This window comes from Armigeres subalbatus, chromosome 1 (genome assembly GCF_024139115.2).
Source record: "Armigeres subalbatus isolate Guangzhou_Male chromosome 1, GZ_Asu_2, whole genome shotgun sequence".
Lineage (NCBI taxonomy): Eukaryota > Metazoa > Arthropoda > Insecta > Diptera > Culicidae > Armigeres > Armigeres subalbatus.
In genome coordinates, this window is record NC_085139.1 from 301,969,846 (window position 1) to 301,990,012 (window position 20,167).

A 20,167-nucleotide genomic window follows, 5' to 3' on the forward strand; every position below is an offset into this window, starting at 1 on the left:
CTCCTTCCTGACTAGCGCTGATCTGGCTCTGAACACGAAAGTGTCAACCCTCGCATGGCCTCCCTGCATGCCGCAAGGTATGTATAGATAACCATGGGATCGCGAAGGCGACTACACCAACAGGATTCGACAGCAGCCGCAAGGGGGACCCAACAAACATGAGTTTCCCATTAAAAATTACAAAAACGACGAAGGAAGGAGGTGAGGCGAATGGCGACAAGGAGAACCCTTTCGCCAGGCGCAGTGGCCTTGATCGGTCACCCCAAAGATCGCCGGGAGGAGGCGATGGAGGAGCACGTGGTGGGTCGGAAGAGGTGCCGGTGGATGTTAAGATGGACGGCCCCACTCTGACCAAAGTCATTAACTCGGTGATGACTAACCACGGTGAGGATGGAGTCCAGACGATGGAGGTGATTACGGACGTTTCGGACGTAATCATGTCCTTCCTGGACAACCGAGTGAATTATAGTAAGGACTTAAAACAGGCCGTACTAACCCTATGCGCTCTAGTCGTGGAGGCGAAGTCGGAGTGGAAGTCCTTGCTGGAAGCCAGTAAGGAGGCGGAGCACAAGATCCGTCTTCTTACTGAAGAAAAGGAATTGGCGGTTAGCCAAGCCAAGAAGGCCTCGAAGGAGGCCGAATCGAAGATTCGGCTCCTTGCAGAAGGGAAGCAGCTGGCGGAGAGCCAGACTGCAGAACTTAAACGGCGTATGGCTAACAGCGGAGCAACTCCTAAGCTTAGTAGGGTCACGCAGGAGGCGGACCTGAAAGTAGCTAATAAAGCCTCGGCACGGACCGCAGAAAAGGTCCGAGTGGAGACCGAGAGGAAAATGGTACCTCCACCTAGGAAGATACCAGAGGACCGCCGGGAGGAAGATCTACCATGGACAAAGGTAGTGAATCCTAAAAAGGAGAAAAGAAGCCGCCAGCAGGTCGCAAGGAGTGCGACCAAGGGAAAGGATCCAGCCACCGCCAAGAAGGGTAGAGCCCGTGAGGAAAAGGGTGCGCCTTCTAGTGGGAGTGGCAAGCGGAAGGATAGAGGTGAAGCGATCATTGTCAAGGCTGACGATAAAAGCTACGCCGAAGTCCTAAAGACTATGAGAGGCACCGAGAAGCTCTCTAGTCTAGGGGGGATGTCAACTGCATCCGAAGAACGCGCAAAGGCGAGATGATTCTCGTCTTGAAGCGGGATGCTACTCGGAAGAGTTCCGAGTATAAAAAGTTGACGGAAGAGGTCCTGGGTGACAGGGTCCAGGTTAGAGCCCTGTGCCCAGTCCTGAACATCCAGTGCAAGGGCATGGATGAAATAACCGAAGCCGGAGACCTGGTAGACGCACTGAAGGATCAGTGTAATGTCGAGATCCAGGAATCCGCGATTCGGTTACGCAAAGGCTTTGCGGGAATGCAGGTTGCCTCATTCCAAGTACCTATGGCTGAGGCCAAGAAGGTGCTGGATAAGGTAAAACTGAAGGTGGGTTGGTCGGTGTGCTCGCTGAGCACAAGCCAACCCAATCAGGCCTGCTACAGGTGCCTTGGCCACGGTCATAAGTCCTATGACTGTAAGGGACCTGACCGTAGTAAGCTGTGCCGTAGGTGCGGAGCCGAAAACCACCAGGCTCGCACCTGCCAGGCTGCACCGAGATGCCTGATCTGTCCTACGGGGCAGACAACAGGCATCTCACCGGTGCGCAGGCCTGTCCGGCCTCTAGAAGGGTCCAGACATGCAAGTAACACAGCTAAACTTGAACCACTGCGAGGCGGCCCAGCTGCTGCTACAACAGTCGGTTATCGAGTGTAAAGCTGATGTTGCCTTGCTGTCTGACCCATACCGCATCCCTGCTGGAAACGGCAGCTGGATTGCGGACAAGTCCGGTATGGTGGGAATCTGGACTTGTGGGCGCTACCCCATCCAGAAGATAATATCTTCGCCTAACGATGAGGGTTTCGTCATAGCAAAGGTAAACGGTGTTTACTTTTGTAGCTGCTACTGTCCTCCTAGATGGAGTATAGAGCAGTACACTAGGGTAGTTGATATTCTTGCGGCGAAGCTAACTGGCCTTAAACCAGTAGTTGTAGCAGGTGACTTCAATGCGTGGGCAGTGGACTGGGGTTCCCGGTTTACTAACGCTAGAGGTCATATCCTGTTAGAGTCACTAGCGGTATTGAACGTAGTTCTGCTGAACGAAGGTCAAGTGCCAACATTCAGAGGACCGAGCGGTGATTCATGTATCGATGTCACCTTCTGCAGCGCAGGATGGACTGAAGAACCGAGATGGATGGTCCACGAGGGTCATACTTCTAGCGACCATCAGGAAGTACGTTTTATGGTCGAGTATACCCGGAGAACTACGACGAGAAGAGGTGGTGCAACGGATCCCGGATGGCGCACGTCACAGTTCAATCAAGAGCTGTTGGTGGAGGCGCTGCGCTGGGAGAGTAGGACTACAGGACTAAGCGGTAACGACCTGACGGAAGTACTTACACGTGCTTGCGACGTGGCGATGCCAAGGAAGACCCAGCCCCAGGAAATCGACAACCAGTGTACTGGTGGTCTGACACGATTGCAGATCTTCGTAGAACCTGTCTTAAAGCTAAAAAGAAGGTTGCGACGTGCTAGAACAGACGCTGAGCGACTCGATAGACGAGGGTATTCCGGACAGCGAGCAGAGCCCTGAACTACGAGATTAAATGTAGCAAGCGAGCCTGCTTCGAACAGCTGTGCAGGATGGCGAATGACACCCCGTGGGGTGATGCATACAGGATAGTGATGTCTAGGACCAATAGCACACCTCCTGAAAGATCCCCAGAGCTGTTGGCCAGTATAGTAGAGGGACTGTTTCCGACACATGAACCATCGGACTGGCCCGCTACACCGTACGAGTCAGTCGACGTGGTACCGCTAGTGACTAACGAAGAGCTTATCGTAGCCGCAAGAAAACTTAAGCTCAATAAGGCGCCAGGCCCGGATGGTATTCCAAACCTGGCCCTTAAACACGCCATTCTTGCCAATCCAGATATGTTCAGGAGCTGCCTCCAGAGATGCATGGACGAAGGAAACTTCCCAGATCGATGGAAACGGCAGAAATTGGTAGTAGTAGTAGTAAAATTCTTCTTTATTTACACATTTTTTTGTTTTACAATTATTTTTGACATGTACAGTGATCGGCCGGCTTGGCCCTCCAACTTCAATTTTAATTATTATTATTATTATTATTATTTTTATGTTTCTACTTTATTTTTAAAATATAATGTATCATGACGGCCTTCAGGAGGCGCTAGTGTGTTTTTAAAATTTGATAACCTAACTACTATGTACACTAATATTTACAATAAAAATTTGATAACCTAGATTGGAACTAGCGCCCTAAGCGCTTCTTGGTCCGAGTGCAAGCAACGGACCCTAAACTTTTCTTTACACTCACCAAAGCGTTCATGTAAGGTTTTTATTCCGGCCAGACGGTGGACCTCGGATGTTCTTGTCCTGGGAGGGGTGTTGAGGATCATCCTCAGGAATTTGTTTTGGACCCGTTGAAGTTTGAGGTGGTGGGTTTTAGCGCAGCTCTCCCAGACCGGCATGCCGTATTCGATCACAGGGAGGATGATTTGCTTGTAGACAGCAAGCTTATTTTTCAGCGACAATGACGACCGGCGGTTGATCAAAGGGTACAGTAGTTTCAACAAGACGTTACACTTTGTCACCGTTTTGTCAACCTGTTGCCTAAAAATAAGCTTGCTGTCGAGGGTCAAGCCAAGGTAGTCGGCCTCATTGGCCCATTCCACAGTCGTGCCATTGAGGATGATTTTACAGTCCCCAGGCGGAACAAGTTTAGGGGATTTGGAGTTGGGGAAAATGATGACCTGGGTCTTCGCCGCGTTGATACAGATCTTCCAGCTGGTGAGGTACTCTGTCAGGGCATCCAGGCCTCGTTGGAGTTTTGCCACTAGCGCTCTGATCACTCTACCGTTGTAGACGATGGAAGTGTCATCTGCGAACAGAGACAGAATGCCGCCTTCTGGAGGTTCTGGCATGTCGGAGGTGAACAGATTGAAAAGCAGGGGCCCGAGGATACTGCCCTGGGGAACGCCTGCGACGATGTTGTGCGCATTGGAACTCGCTCCGCTGATTGAGACCCGGAATGTCCTTGCCGACAGGTAATTGTTGATGATTTTCACCAGGTAGCTGGGAAGATTGTAGCGTTGTAGTTTGTACACCAGGCCATCATGCCATACGTTGTCAAATGCCTTCTCGACATCGAGTAAGGCCATGGCGGATGTTTTTGAGACAAACTTGTTCCGTCTGACGACGTTGGTAACTCGAGTCAGTTGGTGTACAGTTGACCGACCGCGTCGGAAACCAAACTGTTCCTCGAGTAAGATGTTGAGATTTTCGGCAGACTCAAGTAACCGATGGTGAATAGCTTTTCGAATAGCTTGGATAACCCTGAGAGAAGGCTGATGGGTCGATAACTTTTGGGGGAGGAAGGATCCTTCCCAGGCTTCCGGATGGGGATGACTTTCGCTGACTTCCAGGACGATGGGAAGTAGCTAAGCCGGAGACACTGATTAAAGATCAGCGAGAGGTGCTCAAAGAACGGAGCACTCATGTGTTTGAGCTCGAGATTCAGGATGCTGTCGAAGCCTGGGGCCTTCATGTTCTTCGACGATTTGATATAGGCCGTCAATTCGTCAGCTGAGATCTCCAACTCCTCCGAGAAGTCGTTGGGAATCAAATGGATGTTGTTAGCATGCTCGTTGACGGCTGCTTCGTGTGGACTGATGATGTTCTGCCCAAGATTGTGTGAGCTGACGAAGTGACGACCTATTTCAGCGACCTTCTCTGCAGGAGTTATCAAGCGATCCTTAGAGCCATTATTGTCTAGTGGGATCAAAGGTGGAATGGGCCGAGGCTTGGATTTTAGAATTTTGGTCATTTTCCAGAACGGCTTAGCATAATCTGGGAGAGTACGGATCTTATTCGAGAAGTCGTTATTTTTGAGGTCCACCATTCTGGCCTTGATAATTTTTGTGATTCGATTGCAGCGTGCCTTAAGCTCAGGCAGTCCAGTACGCTGAAACTGCCTGCGAGTGACATTCCGCAATCGAATCAAATCTTTGGTGAGTGTATCGATGTTTAAGGAGTTGCTTACCTGCCGAGCCGTCGGTACGTGTTGCTCTCGGGCCGCCGTGATCGCCTCCTCGATAGCGCACAGCTGGCGGTCGATACTTTCCGGCGTCTCCGGACGCACCTCGTAGTCGACGGTGTTATCGACGTACTGCTGGAAACGCTGCCAGTTCACTCGGTGGTAGTTCCGCCGTAACTGCTGGTGCCGATTGACCGAGGAGCCCAGTTCCGCCACCACCGGATAGTGATCCGAACTGAGCTCCTGGTATACAACCGGCTGCGAGACGTGGTCACTCAGGTTTGTTACGTAGAGGTCGAGCGTTGCGTGGGCACCGGACCGACTCAGCCGAGTGGGGATCGTGTCAGGATCGTGTAGTGGCCTTCCTCCATGTCGTTGCTCCAGATGGTGCCGTTTCGATTGCCGCGACTGTTGCCCCAGGCTTGATGTTTGGCATTCAAGTCGCCGGCAATGATATACTGGCCTTGCCTCCCCGTTAGCTTGACGATGTCCCTCCGAAAGGCAGCTGATGATCCATCGCCGGCTTTGGCTTGCGTTGGACAGTACGCCGCGATGAGCGCGATTGTGCCGACCGAAGTGGTGATTTCGACACCGATGGCCTCGATGACACTGAGCTGGAAGCTTGGAAGCAGACGACAGTTGATGTTGTAGCGAAGAGCGATGGCCACACCACCTCCCCTGGTCGGCCGGTCGAGTCGCACGATGCGGAAGTCCGGGATGTTGATGTTCACCTCCGGTTTTAGATGCGTTTCGGTGATGAACGCCACGTCTATTTCCTTCTCCTCAAGGAAATCCTTCAGCTCGATTGTTTTGCTCTTTAGCGAGCAAGCGTTCCAGTTGACCAGGCCCACCCTAGCAGCCATTTTCAATGATGAACATGCCAAGTGTGAAGACCTGGTCGAATCGGGTTTTGCAGCCGCGCAGTCGAGTGGCGAGCTGCGCGAAGATCGGCATAAGTTGCTCCGGAGTGTACAGCGGGGCAGATTCTTCCGGTGGGACGGCTTCGTTCTCCGACTGCCGACGGAACCCAGGAGGAGGAAGCGGGGCCATTCGCTGGTGGATGGTGCCGACGATGCTGGAGCTTGGACCGATGCAGCTGCCGCTGCCAGTCGCTTGTGCGGCTGTAGCGGTGGGAGTATTGGAATCACACGACGGGGAGCCGGGATAGCTGGAAAGTTCACCTCGTTGATTACAGGAACACGGTTCTTCTTCGGAATGGTCCTGGTGGAAGCCTTCTTCCGGATTTCCAGGAACTCGGCTCGCTTTGGGCAGCCCTTTGTGGTGGCCCTGATGTTTGTCGCCACAGTTGGCGCACTTGGGATCGGCCACCTCCATTTTGTCGCACTCGTCCGTCGGATGGGGTTCGCCACACTTGTTGCAGCGCGGCTTCATGCGGCAGTTCCTGGTGCCGTGCCCGAAATTGAAGCAGTTGGTGCATTGCGTGACATCGCGGTGCACTGGCCGATACCGCTCCCAGTCAACGACGGTGTAATTTATAACGCCAACCAGCTTCAGGTCCTTCCAGGTAGTGGAGCCGTGCTCCAGATGGATCAGGTAAAGCTGGTCGCGATATTTCCTCGCCTTGTCGTGACGAGCGATCTTGTGCACGGCTACTGGCTTCAGTCCGCAACTTTCAAGCTCTGCTTAGAGCTCTTCCTCCTTCATGTCGTGAAGTCCTCGCAGCAAAGCCTTGAGCGGCTTCGTGCCGGGGTGGTCATGAGTGTAGTACTCATACTTGTGGACCTCGAGGAACTCCACGACGGATTGATGATGGTCCCTGTTGGCCGGCATCACTTTCACGCCCTCGCTGCAGAGCCGAAAAGTACATTTCAGCCCCTTAGCGATCAGCTGGCGAATTTTTGGGCGTAAATCCGGCGGATCGCCCTTCACAAACACGGGCGGGCACTTCTCCTTCCGCTCCGGTTGCACCTGCGGCAGCTGCGATTGCTGCTTCTTCCTCTTTTTCGGCGGATTGCCGGCGTCATCAAGCGGCAACGGCGAGATCACGTTGCTCTGCAAAAGCTGCTTGGAGGGGTTACCCGCGCCTCCAAGAGCAGTGCGCTTAGGTACTTTTCCAGCGACCGAACCGGCCACCAGGTCTCCCATGACGGGTCCGGGAGAAAATAACGCCAACGCGACAAGCGAAAACGTAAACAGCGAAAGAACGAGAAAAAACACTTCGAAAAAATGCGCGAGCAAAAAACACGTCCGTACGTGTTGCTGTCTCGAACTGGAATGGCAGAAATTGGTGCTATTACCGAAGCCTGGCAAACAGCCGGGGGATCCTTCGGCATATACAGACCAATTTGCCTACTCGACACAGCTGGAAAGCTGCTAGAGAGGGTCATTCTGAATAGATTGTCGGCTTATACAGAGTGTGCTGGTGGCTTATCTAGCAACCAGTATGGCTTCCGTAAGGGCCGTTCTACCATCGAAGCAATTCGAGCGGTAACGGATACGGCCAAGATAGCGAGAGGTTTAAACAGAAGAGGTATTAGGTACTGCGCGTTGATTACACTTGATGTAAAAACGCGTTTAACAATGCTAGCTGGGCAGCAATTGCTGACTCCCTGCACCGATTGAGAGTTCCGGATTACCTGTGCAGGATACTGAAAAGCTATTTTCAGAATAGGGTGCTGTTATACGACACTGATGCCGGTCGAAAGTCGATCGTAGTGTCAGCGGGTGTTCCACAGGGATCGATCCTCGGACCGGTTCTGTGGAATATTATTTACGATGGAGTATTACGCCTAAGTCTCCCGGCCGGAGTGAAGATAGAAGGCTTCGCGGATGACGTAATGCTAGAAGTAGCAGGTGACACTCTCGACGAAGTTAGATTGAAGGCTTCATACGCGATTGGCAGAGTGGAGGAATGGCTCAACTCGAGACGGTTATCCCTTGCACACCACAAGACGGAAGTCGTGGTAGTGCATAACCGTCATGGGTTGCAACAGGCTAGAATAAGAGTAGGGACCTGCACAGTTAACTCCGTGAGGTCTCTCCAGCATCTGGGCGTGATGATCGATGATAAGCTCAATTTTACGAGCCACGTCGATTATGCATGTCAGCGGGCTTCATTGGCGATAAAATCTTTATCACGAATGATGTCCAACAGATCGGCGGTGCATAGTCAAGTGCGTAGGCTGATAGCTGGCGTAGCATTGTCTATCATCCGTTATGGCGTGCCGGCATGGGCCGTAGCACTAAAAGCCGAGTACAATGTAAAGAAATTGATCAGAGTACACCGGCTGATGTGCTTACGTGTCGCGAGCGCATATCGCACCATATCATATGAGGCGGTGTGCGTTATAGCTGGAATGATGCCGATCGACACACTCCTAGAGGAGGATGTGGAGTGCTACAACGAAAGGGACTCGGTGCAAGTGCGACGTGTCAAGAGAGCAGCTTCGTTGCTCAAATGGCAAAGAGCATGGGACACCGCAGTCAAAGGTCGTTGGACCCACAGACTGATTCCAGATGTGTCCAACTGGGTTGATAGGAAGCATGGTCAAGTCAACTTCCACCTAACACAGGTGTTGTCTGAACATGGCTGCTTTAAGAAATTCCTACACAGGTTTGGCTTCGCAGATTCTGCGGAGTGTCCTGAATGTGTAGGTGAGGTAGAATCGGCAGAGCATGTGATGTTCGCATGCCCGCGATTCGAGGTAGAACGCAATACCATGCTGCTTATTAGTGGTATGGATACAACCCCGGACAACCTCGTCGAGAGGATGTGCCGGGAAGAAGCTATATGGAATGCGGTGAACACAGCATCTCAACAGATCATGTCGAAACTGCAGCGGTGGTGGCGTCTTGAACAAAACCAACGAGTGCAGTAAGGGCACCTGTGATGCAGTGAACACCTTGCTCACCCCGACAACCAACATGTCGCGGGTGGGCTGCGGGGACCTCAGTATGTAGATATAGAGGTCATTGCGGTTCACGCGCGGTGGTTGTTGTCAGGGTGCTCGACTCAACGTGAGATTATGATACGGATCGTTAGGTTACTATCATAGCTTGCGATCGACGGGTGGTGAGGTAGCCACCCTTGAAGTCGATGTTGTGTGTATTGACGTCAAGTGCGTTAGCATAGGCGTGAGCGTTCTCAATAGTCCCCCCCTGATGTATTGCTTAATTGCGGGCCGGGGGTACGGACTGACGAAAGGGTTTTGGTTTTAGTGGGTCGGCTAAGAGTTACATGACATACCCATCCCCACGAGTACCTCCTCAGGTGTCTGGTTGCAGACTTCCGTTTACCCTTGCTCAAAAAAAAAAAAAAGAGTACCAACAAGACTTCTGTACTTCGTCTCGTTACTCAACACTGAACTTGTGTCTTCTACTTTCAAAAAACCTTCGTCCATCGGTGTTTTAGCCACTTTTGCATCACTTAAGCCAAACTTATCAATTAGTTTATCAATATAGCCTTCCAGTCTCACACTGTAATCACCATTTTCTCGCTTAATTTCTAGTCCTAAAAAATAACTTGTATCTCCGAGATTGGTGATCTCAAAATGTTTCTTCAATGATTGGTACACAGAGTCAATTTTCTTTTCATCTACGCATCCAACCATAATATCGTCCACATACACTAAAAGGTACACCATCTTTCCGTTCTCGACCTTCGTGTATAAGCACTGATCAGCACCACTTTGCTTGAAACCCATCTTCAAAAGAACACTGTGTAACTTCTAGTTCCGACAACGTGCTGACTGTTTGAGTCCGTATATACTTCTTTTCAAAAAGGCAAACCAAGTGCTCCTTGCCTTTTTCCTCGTATCCAGGTGGTTGCCGCATAAACAAAACTTGATCGAGCTCTCCGTATAAGTAGGCCGTTTTTATGTCGAAATGCTTAAGTGTCATTTTCTTCCTCGAAGCAAGAGCAAGCAGCACCCGAAGAGTGGTGTGACTTGTGACCGGAGCAAAAACTTCGTCATAATCCTCACCGAACCGTTGCGAGTAGCCTTGGGCCACCAGACGAGCCTTATGTTTGATCACCTCTCCAGCTGCGTTCCGTTTTAACTTATAAACCCAACGGCAACCAACCACCTTCCGTCCAGCAGGTAACTGAACAAGCTCCCAAGTTCCATTTTCCGCATGTGACTTCAGTTCGCTCAACATTGCCGCCCTCCATTCTGCTTGTGCTTTACAGGTTAAAGCAAGGCTGCCATGCAAGTCACAACGGAATCGAGGTAACATTGAAAATGGCTCGAGCAAACTTGTTCTGGCCTGGGATGAGCTCACATATCAAGGACATCGTTAAACAGTGTGGAATTTGCGCAAAATTTGCTGCGTCTCAGTCGAATCCACCGATGCGAAGTCACGAAATCCCAGTTTATCCATTTCAGCTCGTTTCAATGGACGTTCAACAAGAAAACGGAAACGGTCATATTAGGCGTAAGAATAATTATTGTCATTAATATTTATAAAATAAATCATTCGCATTTGTTCGTTCATTCTAACCAGACGTATTTCTATCCACTGAGAGTTTACTCCTCACAAGAGTTCTCTTTGCGGAGTATCGAGGAGCCAAACGAAGCTTCTCACCCCGGAATCCACAGCGTGTTGTTTGTGATAACGGTACTAACTTTGTCAATCAAAAGATGACGAAGTTTGCCTCCGAATGGGACTTCGAGCTTGTGATGTCAGCACCATATCATCAGCAGGCCAACGGTAAAGCCGAAGCCGCCCTGAAAGTGGCTAAGCACTTGCTTAAAAAAGCAAAGGAAAGTGGAACGGATTATTGGTACGCCTTATTGCATTGGCGCAATATTCCAAATAAAATTGGTTCTAGTCCAGTCGCTCGACTATTTTCACGTTCTACCCGTTGTAGTGTACCCACAGTGGTTGATCGATTGCGCCCAAAAGTGGTGGATAATGTTCCAGCTGCAATTGAAGCAAGTCGTAGAAAGGCTAAATTATACTATGATAAGAAGGCAAATGTGGGCCCTCCTTAGCCGTACGGTAAGACGCGCGGCTACAAAGCAAGACCATGCTGAGGGTGGCTGGGTTCGATTCCCGGTGCCGGTCTAGGCAATTTTCGGATTGGAAATTGTCTCGACTTCCCTGGGCATAAAAGTATCATCGTGCTAGCCTTATGATATACGAATGCAAAAACTGGAGGCATTCCACGGGGGCATGTCAGTCGATCCTGAGCGACCATTTCGAAAATATTTGAAACTCTGCACAGTTTTTCAATTTCATCTAAATCGTCATTTTTCGATATCAAATCTTCATATTGAGTCACGACTAACTTTTCAAAAGGGTGTATGTGAAAATGGTTCAAAAATATTTAAAAAGCTGCACAGCAAAAACGGAATGTTCGATTGTTATGATTTTTTCAGCAAAGTTAGACAACTAAATGGTGATTCTTAAGAAAATGTGCACAGTAAAAAAAATTTTTTGCCTTTAAAAATATCATTTTGTCACAAAAACTCAAATATCTCAAAACCCTATCTTTTTTCGAACGTAATTTTTTAGGGAAAACGGTCCATTATATTAGCTATCTACCATAAAAATTTGGTGATGGTAAACTAATAAACAAAAAGTTATGACATTTCAAACATTTCACAACTTTCACATATAGTAAAAAAAAAATTTTTTCTGTGTAAGTTATTTCGAGAATTGCAGCTTGATGCAGATTTTATTGTTAAGGGACGTGATTTAAACAAGTTGTTTTCATGATATTTTGATTTAATTATTCATAGCATCTATAAGAAACTTAGACACGATCCAGTGTTGTGATCAAAAGTATTGATAGTGTCATAATTTTCATTGCACGTGACACTTTTAATAGTGTTAAAACCTGTTGATAATAACGTTGATAGAAACATATCAGAAATGTTATTTTTAAGACAAAAGCTGCAAAATCAAAGATTTATATACACGTGTACGTCTATAGTTTACCTGCAAAAAATATACCTCTTAGAGAATAGACTTTATGATCGGGAGGAAACGGGTATCTTCAACAACAACAAATGCATGATAGGTACATACCATGACAATGCTCACGAAAAAGCAAAAAAATTACTACTACTAAGGTTGTTAAAGATCTTATAGTAATTTTTTCTTCATTCAAGCAAATGACACCAAACTAGTCAGTAAAAACTTAAAAGCGATTTTGTTTATTGAAATATTACGAACAACATGAGTAGCCGCTTTCTCAACTGTTGTAGGCCGTTTGATGGAAAAAAGTGTTCAAAAGAGTTACGAAATCTCACCGAAAGCACCATAGATAAACTGAAAGCGACTGGTTATGCTCCAATGCCCACATTGAATACAAATTTACGCATTTGCACGTCCTGCCGTCTAAACGTTGACAAAAGAGCAATCTGTATATCATCGGTTGAGCAGAGCGCAGGAAGTTCGAAAACGACAGCAACTTAGTTTCTTATAGATGCTATGAATAATTAAATCAAAATATCATGAAAACAACTTGTTTAAATCACGTCCCTTAACAATAAAATCTGCATCAAACTGCAATTCTCGAAATAACTTACACAGAAAAAATTTTTTTTTTACTAAATGTGAAAATTGTGAAATGTTTGAAATGTCATAACTTTTTTGTTTATTAGTTTACCATCACCAAATTTTTATGGTAGATAGCTAATATGGACCGTTTTCCCTAAAAAAATTACGTTCGAAAAAAGATAGGGTTTTGAGATATTTGAGTTTTTGTGACAAAAATGATATTTTTAAAGGCAAAAAAAAATTTTTTACTGTGCACATTTTCTTAAGAATCACCATTTAGTTGTCTAACTTTGCTGAAAAAATCTTAACAATCGAACATTCCGTTTTGCTGTGCAGATTTTAAATATTTTTGAACCATTTTCACATACACCCTTTTGAAAAGTTAGTCGTGACTCAATATGAAGATTTGATATCGAAAAATGACGATTTAGATGAAATTGAAAAACTGTGCAAAGTTTCAACTCAATAGAAAATCATGAATTAAAAATTTTCTTAAATTTTGATGCTGTTGCTTGGAATCGCTCAATGGTAACCTGGCTAAGAAACCGCGCAGTTAATAACTGTGGAAGTGCTTAATGAACACTAAGCTGCGAGGCGGCTCTGTCCCAGTGTGGGGATGTAATACCAATAAGAAGAAGAAGAAGAAGAAGAAGGCAAAACAGTTACCTGAGTTAAGTGTTGGTTCGCCAGTTTATGTCCAGTTAAGACCGGATACATCCAAGGTGTGGACACCAGGGGAAGTGTCTAGCCGCCTCAACGATCGTTCCTACGTAGTGAATGTGGATGGTGTGGATTACCGTAGATCTCTAGTTCACCTGAAGCCTCGTAAGGATCCCGAAACGCTGCCTGCCCGCTCTGCACCTCCTGTATTGTCTCAGAGCCAGGAACTATAGGCTTAGAAACCTTGCAGTTAATAACTATGGAAGTGCTTAATAAACTTTCTTTGTCATGATTGCAAATATTTGTCTGTTTTTTTTATTTCCATGCTATTATTGCATCAGTCTGCTAGATGTCTGGATGAACTTTTAAAATATTTGACGATTTTGTTAAGAATTATTTTGAACTTTTTAGTGGAATGTCTTCACTTGTCATAAGACGAGTTTGTACAATCCCATTGAATTCCACCACTTAGTTGTATCTTGACAGATACGTATTTCGACCTCAACAGTAAGGCCGTCTTCAGTGTCTCGTACTTGACTCGACTTATCGACTGCAGCATATTCTCCCCAGTCAATGTGTTTTGTGAGGTCATACGCATTGTAAATCTGATGAGTCTGACGCGATCGTGCGTGCGTGCGTACAAACTAACCTCCACTGGCTGGTAGTGATGTTATGGAAGCAGCCTGTTTCACATAACTTTACAGTCGGATTCAGTTCGGGAGTTAGAAAGTGTTTTATTGCTTACAATAAGCCCCGTCTGTTCATGCTACCATTATCAATTGTATAATGGATCCATAAGCAAGCTTTCTGATTCTTCGAATCCAACGCGTATTTAGTTTTAGTCATCATAAGAAACTTCATGGGGAAAAACATTAGATAAGCGGCATAAAAATAGACCGCTGACTAAAGCATACAACTGGGTACGTTTTCAACTTCAAACATGTTTCAAAAAAATAAAAAATAAATAAATAAGCACAGATATGAGCGTCTTTTTAGCGTATGTATGGGGAATTCCCCTTTTATAACTGAAAAAATGCTCTACCATGTTCTTATTTACAGCAAAGTGCAATGTATCTCCATTTATCTTGGGACAGGTCATCAAAGTAAAATCCAGTATCATAAATATTTACCTTAATCGGTTTCTGCTTTCTCTTGCATTGTGCGAATCCTTTTAGGCAAATGTTCTATCACAGCTTTATCCTCGTCGCTGTCTTCATCGTAGATCAGCTTGTTTTTGTTTTTATCATCCGTTCGTTGATACACGATTCCATCGAATTTAAAAGATTCCTCTGATTGACTCACACATTCCTCTTGACTACCAAGCCACGGACAAACATCCTGCAACAGCTGACTCATCTTAATTCCACCCGGGTCATCCTTCCACAGCACGTTGAACCGAACAGCTCGCGGACGAAGATACTGCAGGAAGTCCTCAAGCTCCCCGTAGCTGGCGTGATTCGAGTAGCAGACGGAGTACTCCTCCCTGTCGTTTCGCAACCTTCTGTGGATTGGGTCGTCTGGTTTCAACCGCCGCCAGCGCAGAGCCGACGGACGTATCACCCGAATATGCTTCTCCTGCAACGTCGGTCGACAGGGCAACTTCCAGTACTGATCGGAGCGCGTTCCCTGGCAGGCGTGAATCCGAGTCTCGGTGACATGGTGAGCGGTGACGGCATTATCCAAACTGGCCAGGAAACGGTAGCATCGGAGCTCTTCTTGTTTGACATGGATTCTGTGCCCCAGGCGGCGGGATAGTTCCATGAACAAGAACTCGCTTCCGTACAGAGCGGGCAGTTTAAGGGTGATTACGTTCTGCGGATTACTCGATAGCCATTCCTGGCACAGGTCGATTAGTTTTGACAGGCTTTCGGTTTGGGAGGGGAAATGGAGATAATGCGGAAGGAAAAAGGTGGTGTCCAGGTAGACAACGTCCAGTGTAAGATTCCGGAGGGGAATTATGTTTCGGAGATCCTTAGGCGACAAGCGGAAGTCACCCGTGTAAAGCACCTTGTGGCTTTTGGTTTGGAAAAGGAACATGATGGAGCCGGGACAATGTCCGGCTGGGATGGCAGTTACTTGCACCTCTTGGGGGGTTTGATTGTCTTCGGTCGATTCCAAACTGATTGATATGGTGTCTAGAAAGACACACATTAATTTAGTACGGAAGTTATAACGGAAAAGGGACTTACCTCCAATTTCAATGGATCGGATGCTTTCGGTTATTTGTGGAAAACGGTGCTTCAGGAAGACACCCGAAATCGGGCTGGCGTAGAGCGGGCCTGGAAGCGGATCCTCCAGATTCAGTCCTTGCATATGATCCATGTGGCAATGAGAGAGGAAAAATACGCGCGATTGCACTCGATTCACCTCTTCGAAACGGTCGGCGGATATGCCGGGAATTTCCGAGAAAAATCCGGAAAAAGTACTCATTTTTAACTGCCGTAAAAAGGTCAACAAAAGAAACGGATCGAATAGTAAATAAAGCTGGTGCTAAAGTGCATCGATGCAGTACAATAGTTGGTGCTACCTGGCGAACAAACAGTACACGCTAACCTGAAACAACTTAGTGGCTGGGTCATTTGTACCCGGATTTTTCTGATATTAGCAGTTGTCAAAATCTGGGTATGACAACAAAATGAATCCGAGTCAGACGGACCCGAAATCTGCAGATTTACCAAGGGCCTCATACGCCTGTCACTGGCGAACAAAGCTCGTGTACTCTGCATCGAAGCTTAGAACCGGTGTTAGGGCGCAATCGTTAATGTGAACATTTTTCTATTCGGTTAGTTACTGCAAATAAATTCTTTTTCGAGTCCCTATAATCAAGCAGGTATCTAAAGCATCCCACATCGTTATATTGCTGCATGATTGAGTGTTTAATTTAGATAAAATATCGAAAACAAAAGTGTGCATAAAAATTGCCTCGCCATAACAAAAAGGTGGTAGAGAATTAACACTGTTGTTTACAGTTTAGAACCAAATCCAGATGTCGCACATGTTGGGGTAGGGATTCAGTGCTCCGCCTTCTCCCCCTGAGATTTACCCATGGGTAACTGGGGACTTAAACATTTTCGTAAATAGCAACATGGCGTCGACGTTGCATGCCGGAGAAAATGTTGCAATTTTTCTTTGAATGCAGCAAATAACAATAATCTGAAGCGGAATGAGCTGGGTACCGGTTACCCAGATTTTTTCGCTTGTACTCACGCTAACCTGAACCTACCCAGAATTATGTCAAAGTGACCCAGATTCAGCAAAACCGTGGTTACTCTAATTTGGGTTCGGGTACCTTAACTCAAATCTGGGTAACAGTACCGAAGCGACAATCTTTATCTGGTAAATAACTAAAATATCTTTTACAACCACTCTTAACGATTCACAGGCTTTCTACAAAATGAAGAAAAATGTTACAAATATGCGATCATGGGCAGTTTACAACCTTTCGAATGCAACGCGTTGCGAGAAACTCGGTTTGGAATATCTTTATGAGCCTTCCCAAGAGCAATTTCAGTATTTTCATATAGTTTATTAGCATAATATTAAGCAAAATACGGACAGTCCCAAAAGTGTGGATTACATATTCTAATTAGTATTTCATGAAACACTCTACTTCCAGAGCTTCTTGATCGACATGTTCTTCTCGGAGTCCTTCTGCATCACCTTAGCGACTGCCATCTCAAAGTCCTCCTGCGTGACATGAACACGGCGCTCTCGGAGGGCGTACATTCCCGCCTCTGTACATACACCTTTCACCTCGGCTCCGGAAGCACCCGGCATCAGTTCGGCAATCTTGCGCAGGTTGATACCACGCGTTAGATTCATCTTCCGCGAGTGAATCTTCAGAATGTCCAATCGAGCCTCCTCATTTGGTGGCGGGAATTCAATCTTACGATCGATACGACCGGGACGCAGCAGGGCCGGATCCAAAATATCGATACGATTAGTAGCCATGATGACTTTGATGTTTTTGGTGGCCTCAAACCCATCCAGCTGATTCAACAATTCCAGCATAGTTCGCTGCACTTCCGAGTCGCCTCCGCTACCGCTCTCAATACGTGACGATCCAATGGAATCGATTTCATCCATAAAGATAATCGATGGAGCATGCTCTCTGCAATGGAGAATTTATGAATTCAACGATTCTCAATGCTTTATTGAAATAAATACCCACCTAGCCATTACGAACAGTTCGCGCACCATACGAGAGCCTTCGCCGATAAACTTCTGTACCAGTTCCGATCCGGAAACGCGAATAAACGTACATTCCGTATGATGAGCCACGGCTCGGGCCAGCAGCGTCTTACCGGTTCCCGGCGGACCGTACAGCAAAACCCCCTTCGGTTGCGCAATACCCAACGCATCAAACAACTCAGGATGCTTCACCGGCAGTTCAATCACTTCCTTGATCTCCTTTATCTGCTTATCCAATCCACCGACCATCTCGTAGGTCGAATCCGGGACCTTCTCCACCATCATAAGCGACACCAACGGATCGACCTTGTTCGGCAGAATTTTGTGCAGCGTGTAGCTTTCGTTCCTCAGGGCCACCCGACAGTTCGGAGTCACATCGTTGATATCGATGTTCTTATCAATATCAACCACAAATTTACCCTCCGGGTGCACCTTGACCAGTACCTTCTTTTTGTCCATGGGCTTTACAACCTCACCCACGTAGCTGCCCTGCTCCTGCAGCAACTGCAACTCCTCTCGCAGCATACGAACCTTGGCGTTTAACTCATTACGCTGCGCTTGCAAGCGGCGCAAATTTTGGTTCTTTTCCGCCACAATCAACTGCAGTTCTTCAATCTTCTGGATGTAGTACGAACGGAAGCCTTCCCCCTTTTGGGAGTCCACCTCCATCTGAGGATCGACATAACCAAAACAAAGAAAATGTAAAGACCGCATTGGCTGCAAAGTCATTAATTTTCCACAAATTTGCACCTACCTTAGATGAGTTGGTCATTTTGGCGAAATCGTCCACAGTAATTCAACCGAGTTTTTCAACGATTTCACGCAAATTTTAGGATTTTTTGAGCGGTCACTATTTCTCCGACTGCGTTTCAAGAAAATAGCAAACTCATCGGTTTGAATGTTTGACCCCAAACGATGACGGCGGAATGAAACGTCAAATTCATGTCATTTTTCGGCTTTTGTTCAAGTGTTCAAGTTGGCAGCGTTGAGAAATTAGATGTCGAGTTGGTGTTCATATTTTTATTGGCAGCACCATATTTTTTCAAAAGAGCGATATTGATTTTTAGATTTGAATCCATGACTCTTTGTTATAAATCCAAATTGATTTCAAAAGGTGACCAGCAGAGAAAAGAAAGAGTCTTATATTTCTGCAGCACTATATTAGTCGAGTGAAATTTATTTCTACTCAGTAAGCAGACGCAGATGCAAAATTGGTTTATTTCAATATAGCGCTCTTTTGAAATAAAATTATCTGTCTAAAACTTAAAGTTGAAATATTTCAAGCCATTCAGTATAATCATCGTCATCATCGTACCATTTCACCTGTTACGTTTTCAATGGATGCCTCTTTTCATCATGTCTCTTTACCTTTTTCGTTCGGCCGGACAGACTGACGTTTTGGAGTCAACATCATATTTAAAGCTCGTGGAGCCGTGGGCAGACTGAAACCCTTCCGCTTTCTTTCTTTTTTTGATAGGCGTATACGCCGGAAACGGAATTTTTATTTGCGGTGCATGTAATCCGAAACGGCAGGCAGATTGAATCGGGATGAAACAGCCAAACATTCTAGTCACAGGTAAGAAACGACACCGAAAAAATCCAGCATTTTGTCTGCAACGAAACTGGTGATGGATGATGGGTGTGTGTGCGTTTCCCCATGACACGGAATAGCTATTTTTAGGCACTCCCGGCGTTGGCAAGACGCATCTGAGCAAGCGAGTGGCCGAGCAGCTCGGATTCAAGTGGCAAAACGTGTCGGAAATAGCCAACCAAAATGGGTTCGTCGAGGAGTACGACGAAGAATTCGAGTGCCCGGTACTGGACGAGGACAAACTGTTGGACCATTTGGAACCGATCATGCAGGAAGGTGGCAACGTAGTGGAATACCACAGCTCGGAGTTCTTCCCGGAACGGTGGTTCCAGGCAGTCTATGTGGTGCGCTGTTCGACCTCGCTGCTGTACGAGCGGCTGCAAGCCCGGGGTTACAACGACCGGAAGGTGAAATCCAATATGGAATGCGAGATCTTCCAAATACCCCTGGACGAAGCCAAAGATTCCTACCGGAGTGAAATCATCGTCGAGCTGCAGAGTGACACCGAGTCCGATCTGGACGGGAATGTAAAGCTGATTTGCGACTGGCTGGAGAAGTGGCGAAGTGCCAATGAGGCCAAGAAGCAGTAAACGGAAACATACCCGCTACAGCTCACAGAGTACGATCACCACCGTTTTGCATCCAAAAAAGAAAAACAAACGTTAAAAAAACGCCGTAATATTTAGTTAGGAATTTTGTGTTCAGAATATTTTTGAGCATTGTGCTAAAACACCCCGAACTGTAAGATTGCTTTAAGCTACTCAATAAGCGCGCGCTTATATGTATTTATGAACGGTTTTTGGCCTCAAAATTGTTAAGCGACTATTGATTTTACTATTTTTTAAGAATATTAATGAAAAATTAATAAACTATTAGGATACAATCTACACCCCAAATTTGACGGAGTTTCTTTTTATATTTAGAGAAAACTTTGCTGTTAATATTACCTACCTATATCCTGTGATGTTCATATATCCCGTGTACATCGGGGAAAACGAAATATATGTAGTATCGTGGTCTGCTGATATTGTTTTCGGAGTCACCAGTGAGCCCAAATACACGAATTTTTTAGCCACCTCGATTTCGTCACCACCAATTCAAATGTGGTGGATGGCTA

General features: G+C 46.6%; 3 protein-coding genes across 3 annotated transcripts in view; 1 reads left to right on the forward strand and 2 right to left on the reverse strand.

Moving 5' to 3' along the window:
- Nucleotides 1-15,747, reverse strand: part of LOC134216745 (protein artemis-like) — a 44,845-nt gene extending 29,098 nt beyond the window's left edge. Inside the window, exons 1-2 of the mRNA XM_062695567.1 lie at nucleotides 15,458-15,747; nucleotides 14,399-15,403 (exon numbers count right to left, since the gene is read on the reverse strand). Coding sequence (XP_062551551.1) covers nucleotides 14,400-15,403; nucleotides 15,458-15,698 — 1,245 coding nt within the window. The 5' untranslated portion in view covers nucleotides 15,699-15,747 and the 3' untranslated portion in view covers nucleotide 14,399. The remainder of the gene's footprint in view (nucleotides 1-14,398; nucleotides 15,404-15,457) is intronic.
- Nucleotides 15,748-16,773: 1,026 nt separating this feature from the next.
- LOC134216758 (26S proteasome regulatory subunit 8) lies at nucleotides 16,774-18,383 on the reverse strand. The gene is made up of 3 exons (XM_062695575.1): nucleotides 18,214-18,383; nucleotides 17,440-18,128; nucleotides 16,774-17,379 (listed from the first exon to the last, which is right to left on the reverse strand). The coding sequence occupies exons 1-3, from the start codon at nucleotides 18,229-18,231 to the stop codon at nucleotides 16,875-16,877; spliced, it is 1,212 nt and encodes a 403-aa protein (XP_062551559.1). The 5' UTR covers nucleotides 18,232-18,383; the 3' UTR covers nucleotides 16,774-16,874.
- Nucleotides 18,384-18,844: 461 nt separating this feature from the next.
- Nucleotides 18,845-19,946, forward strand: LOC134216771 (adenylate kinase isoenzyme 6 homolog). The gene is made up of 2 exons (XM_062695580.1): nucleotides 18,845-19,035; nucleotides 19,141-19,946. The coding sequence occupies exons 1-2, from the start codon at nucleotides 19,008-19,010 to the stop codon at nucleotides 19,638-19,640; spliced, it is 528 nt and encodes a 175-aa protein (XP_062551564.1). The 5' UTR covers nucleotides 18,845-19,007; the 3' UTR covers nucleotides 19,641-19,946.
- The last annotated feature ends 221 nt before the right edge of the window (nucleotides 19,947-20,167 follow it).

Coding starts and splice junctions, on each gene's coding strand:
- LOC134216771 (XM_062695580.1), top strand. CDS start 19,008: ATGAAACAGCCAAACATTCTAGTCACAG. Junction 19,036..19,140: donor GCCAAACATTCTAGTCACAG/GTAAGAAACGAC, acceptor AGCTATTTTTAG/GCACTCCCGGCGTTGGCAAG.
- LOC134216758 (XM_062695575.1), bottom strand. Junction 17,380..17,439: donor GAACTGTTCGTAATGGCTAG/GTGGGTATTTAT, acceptor TCTCCATTGCAG/AGAGCATGCTCCATCGATTA.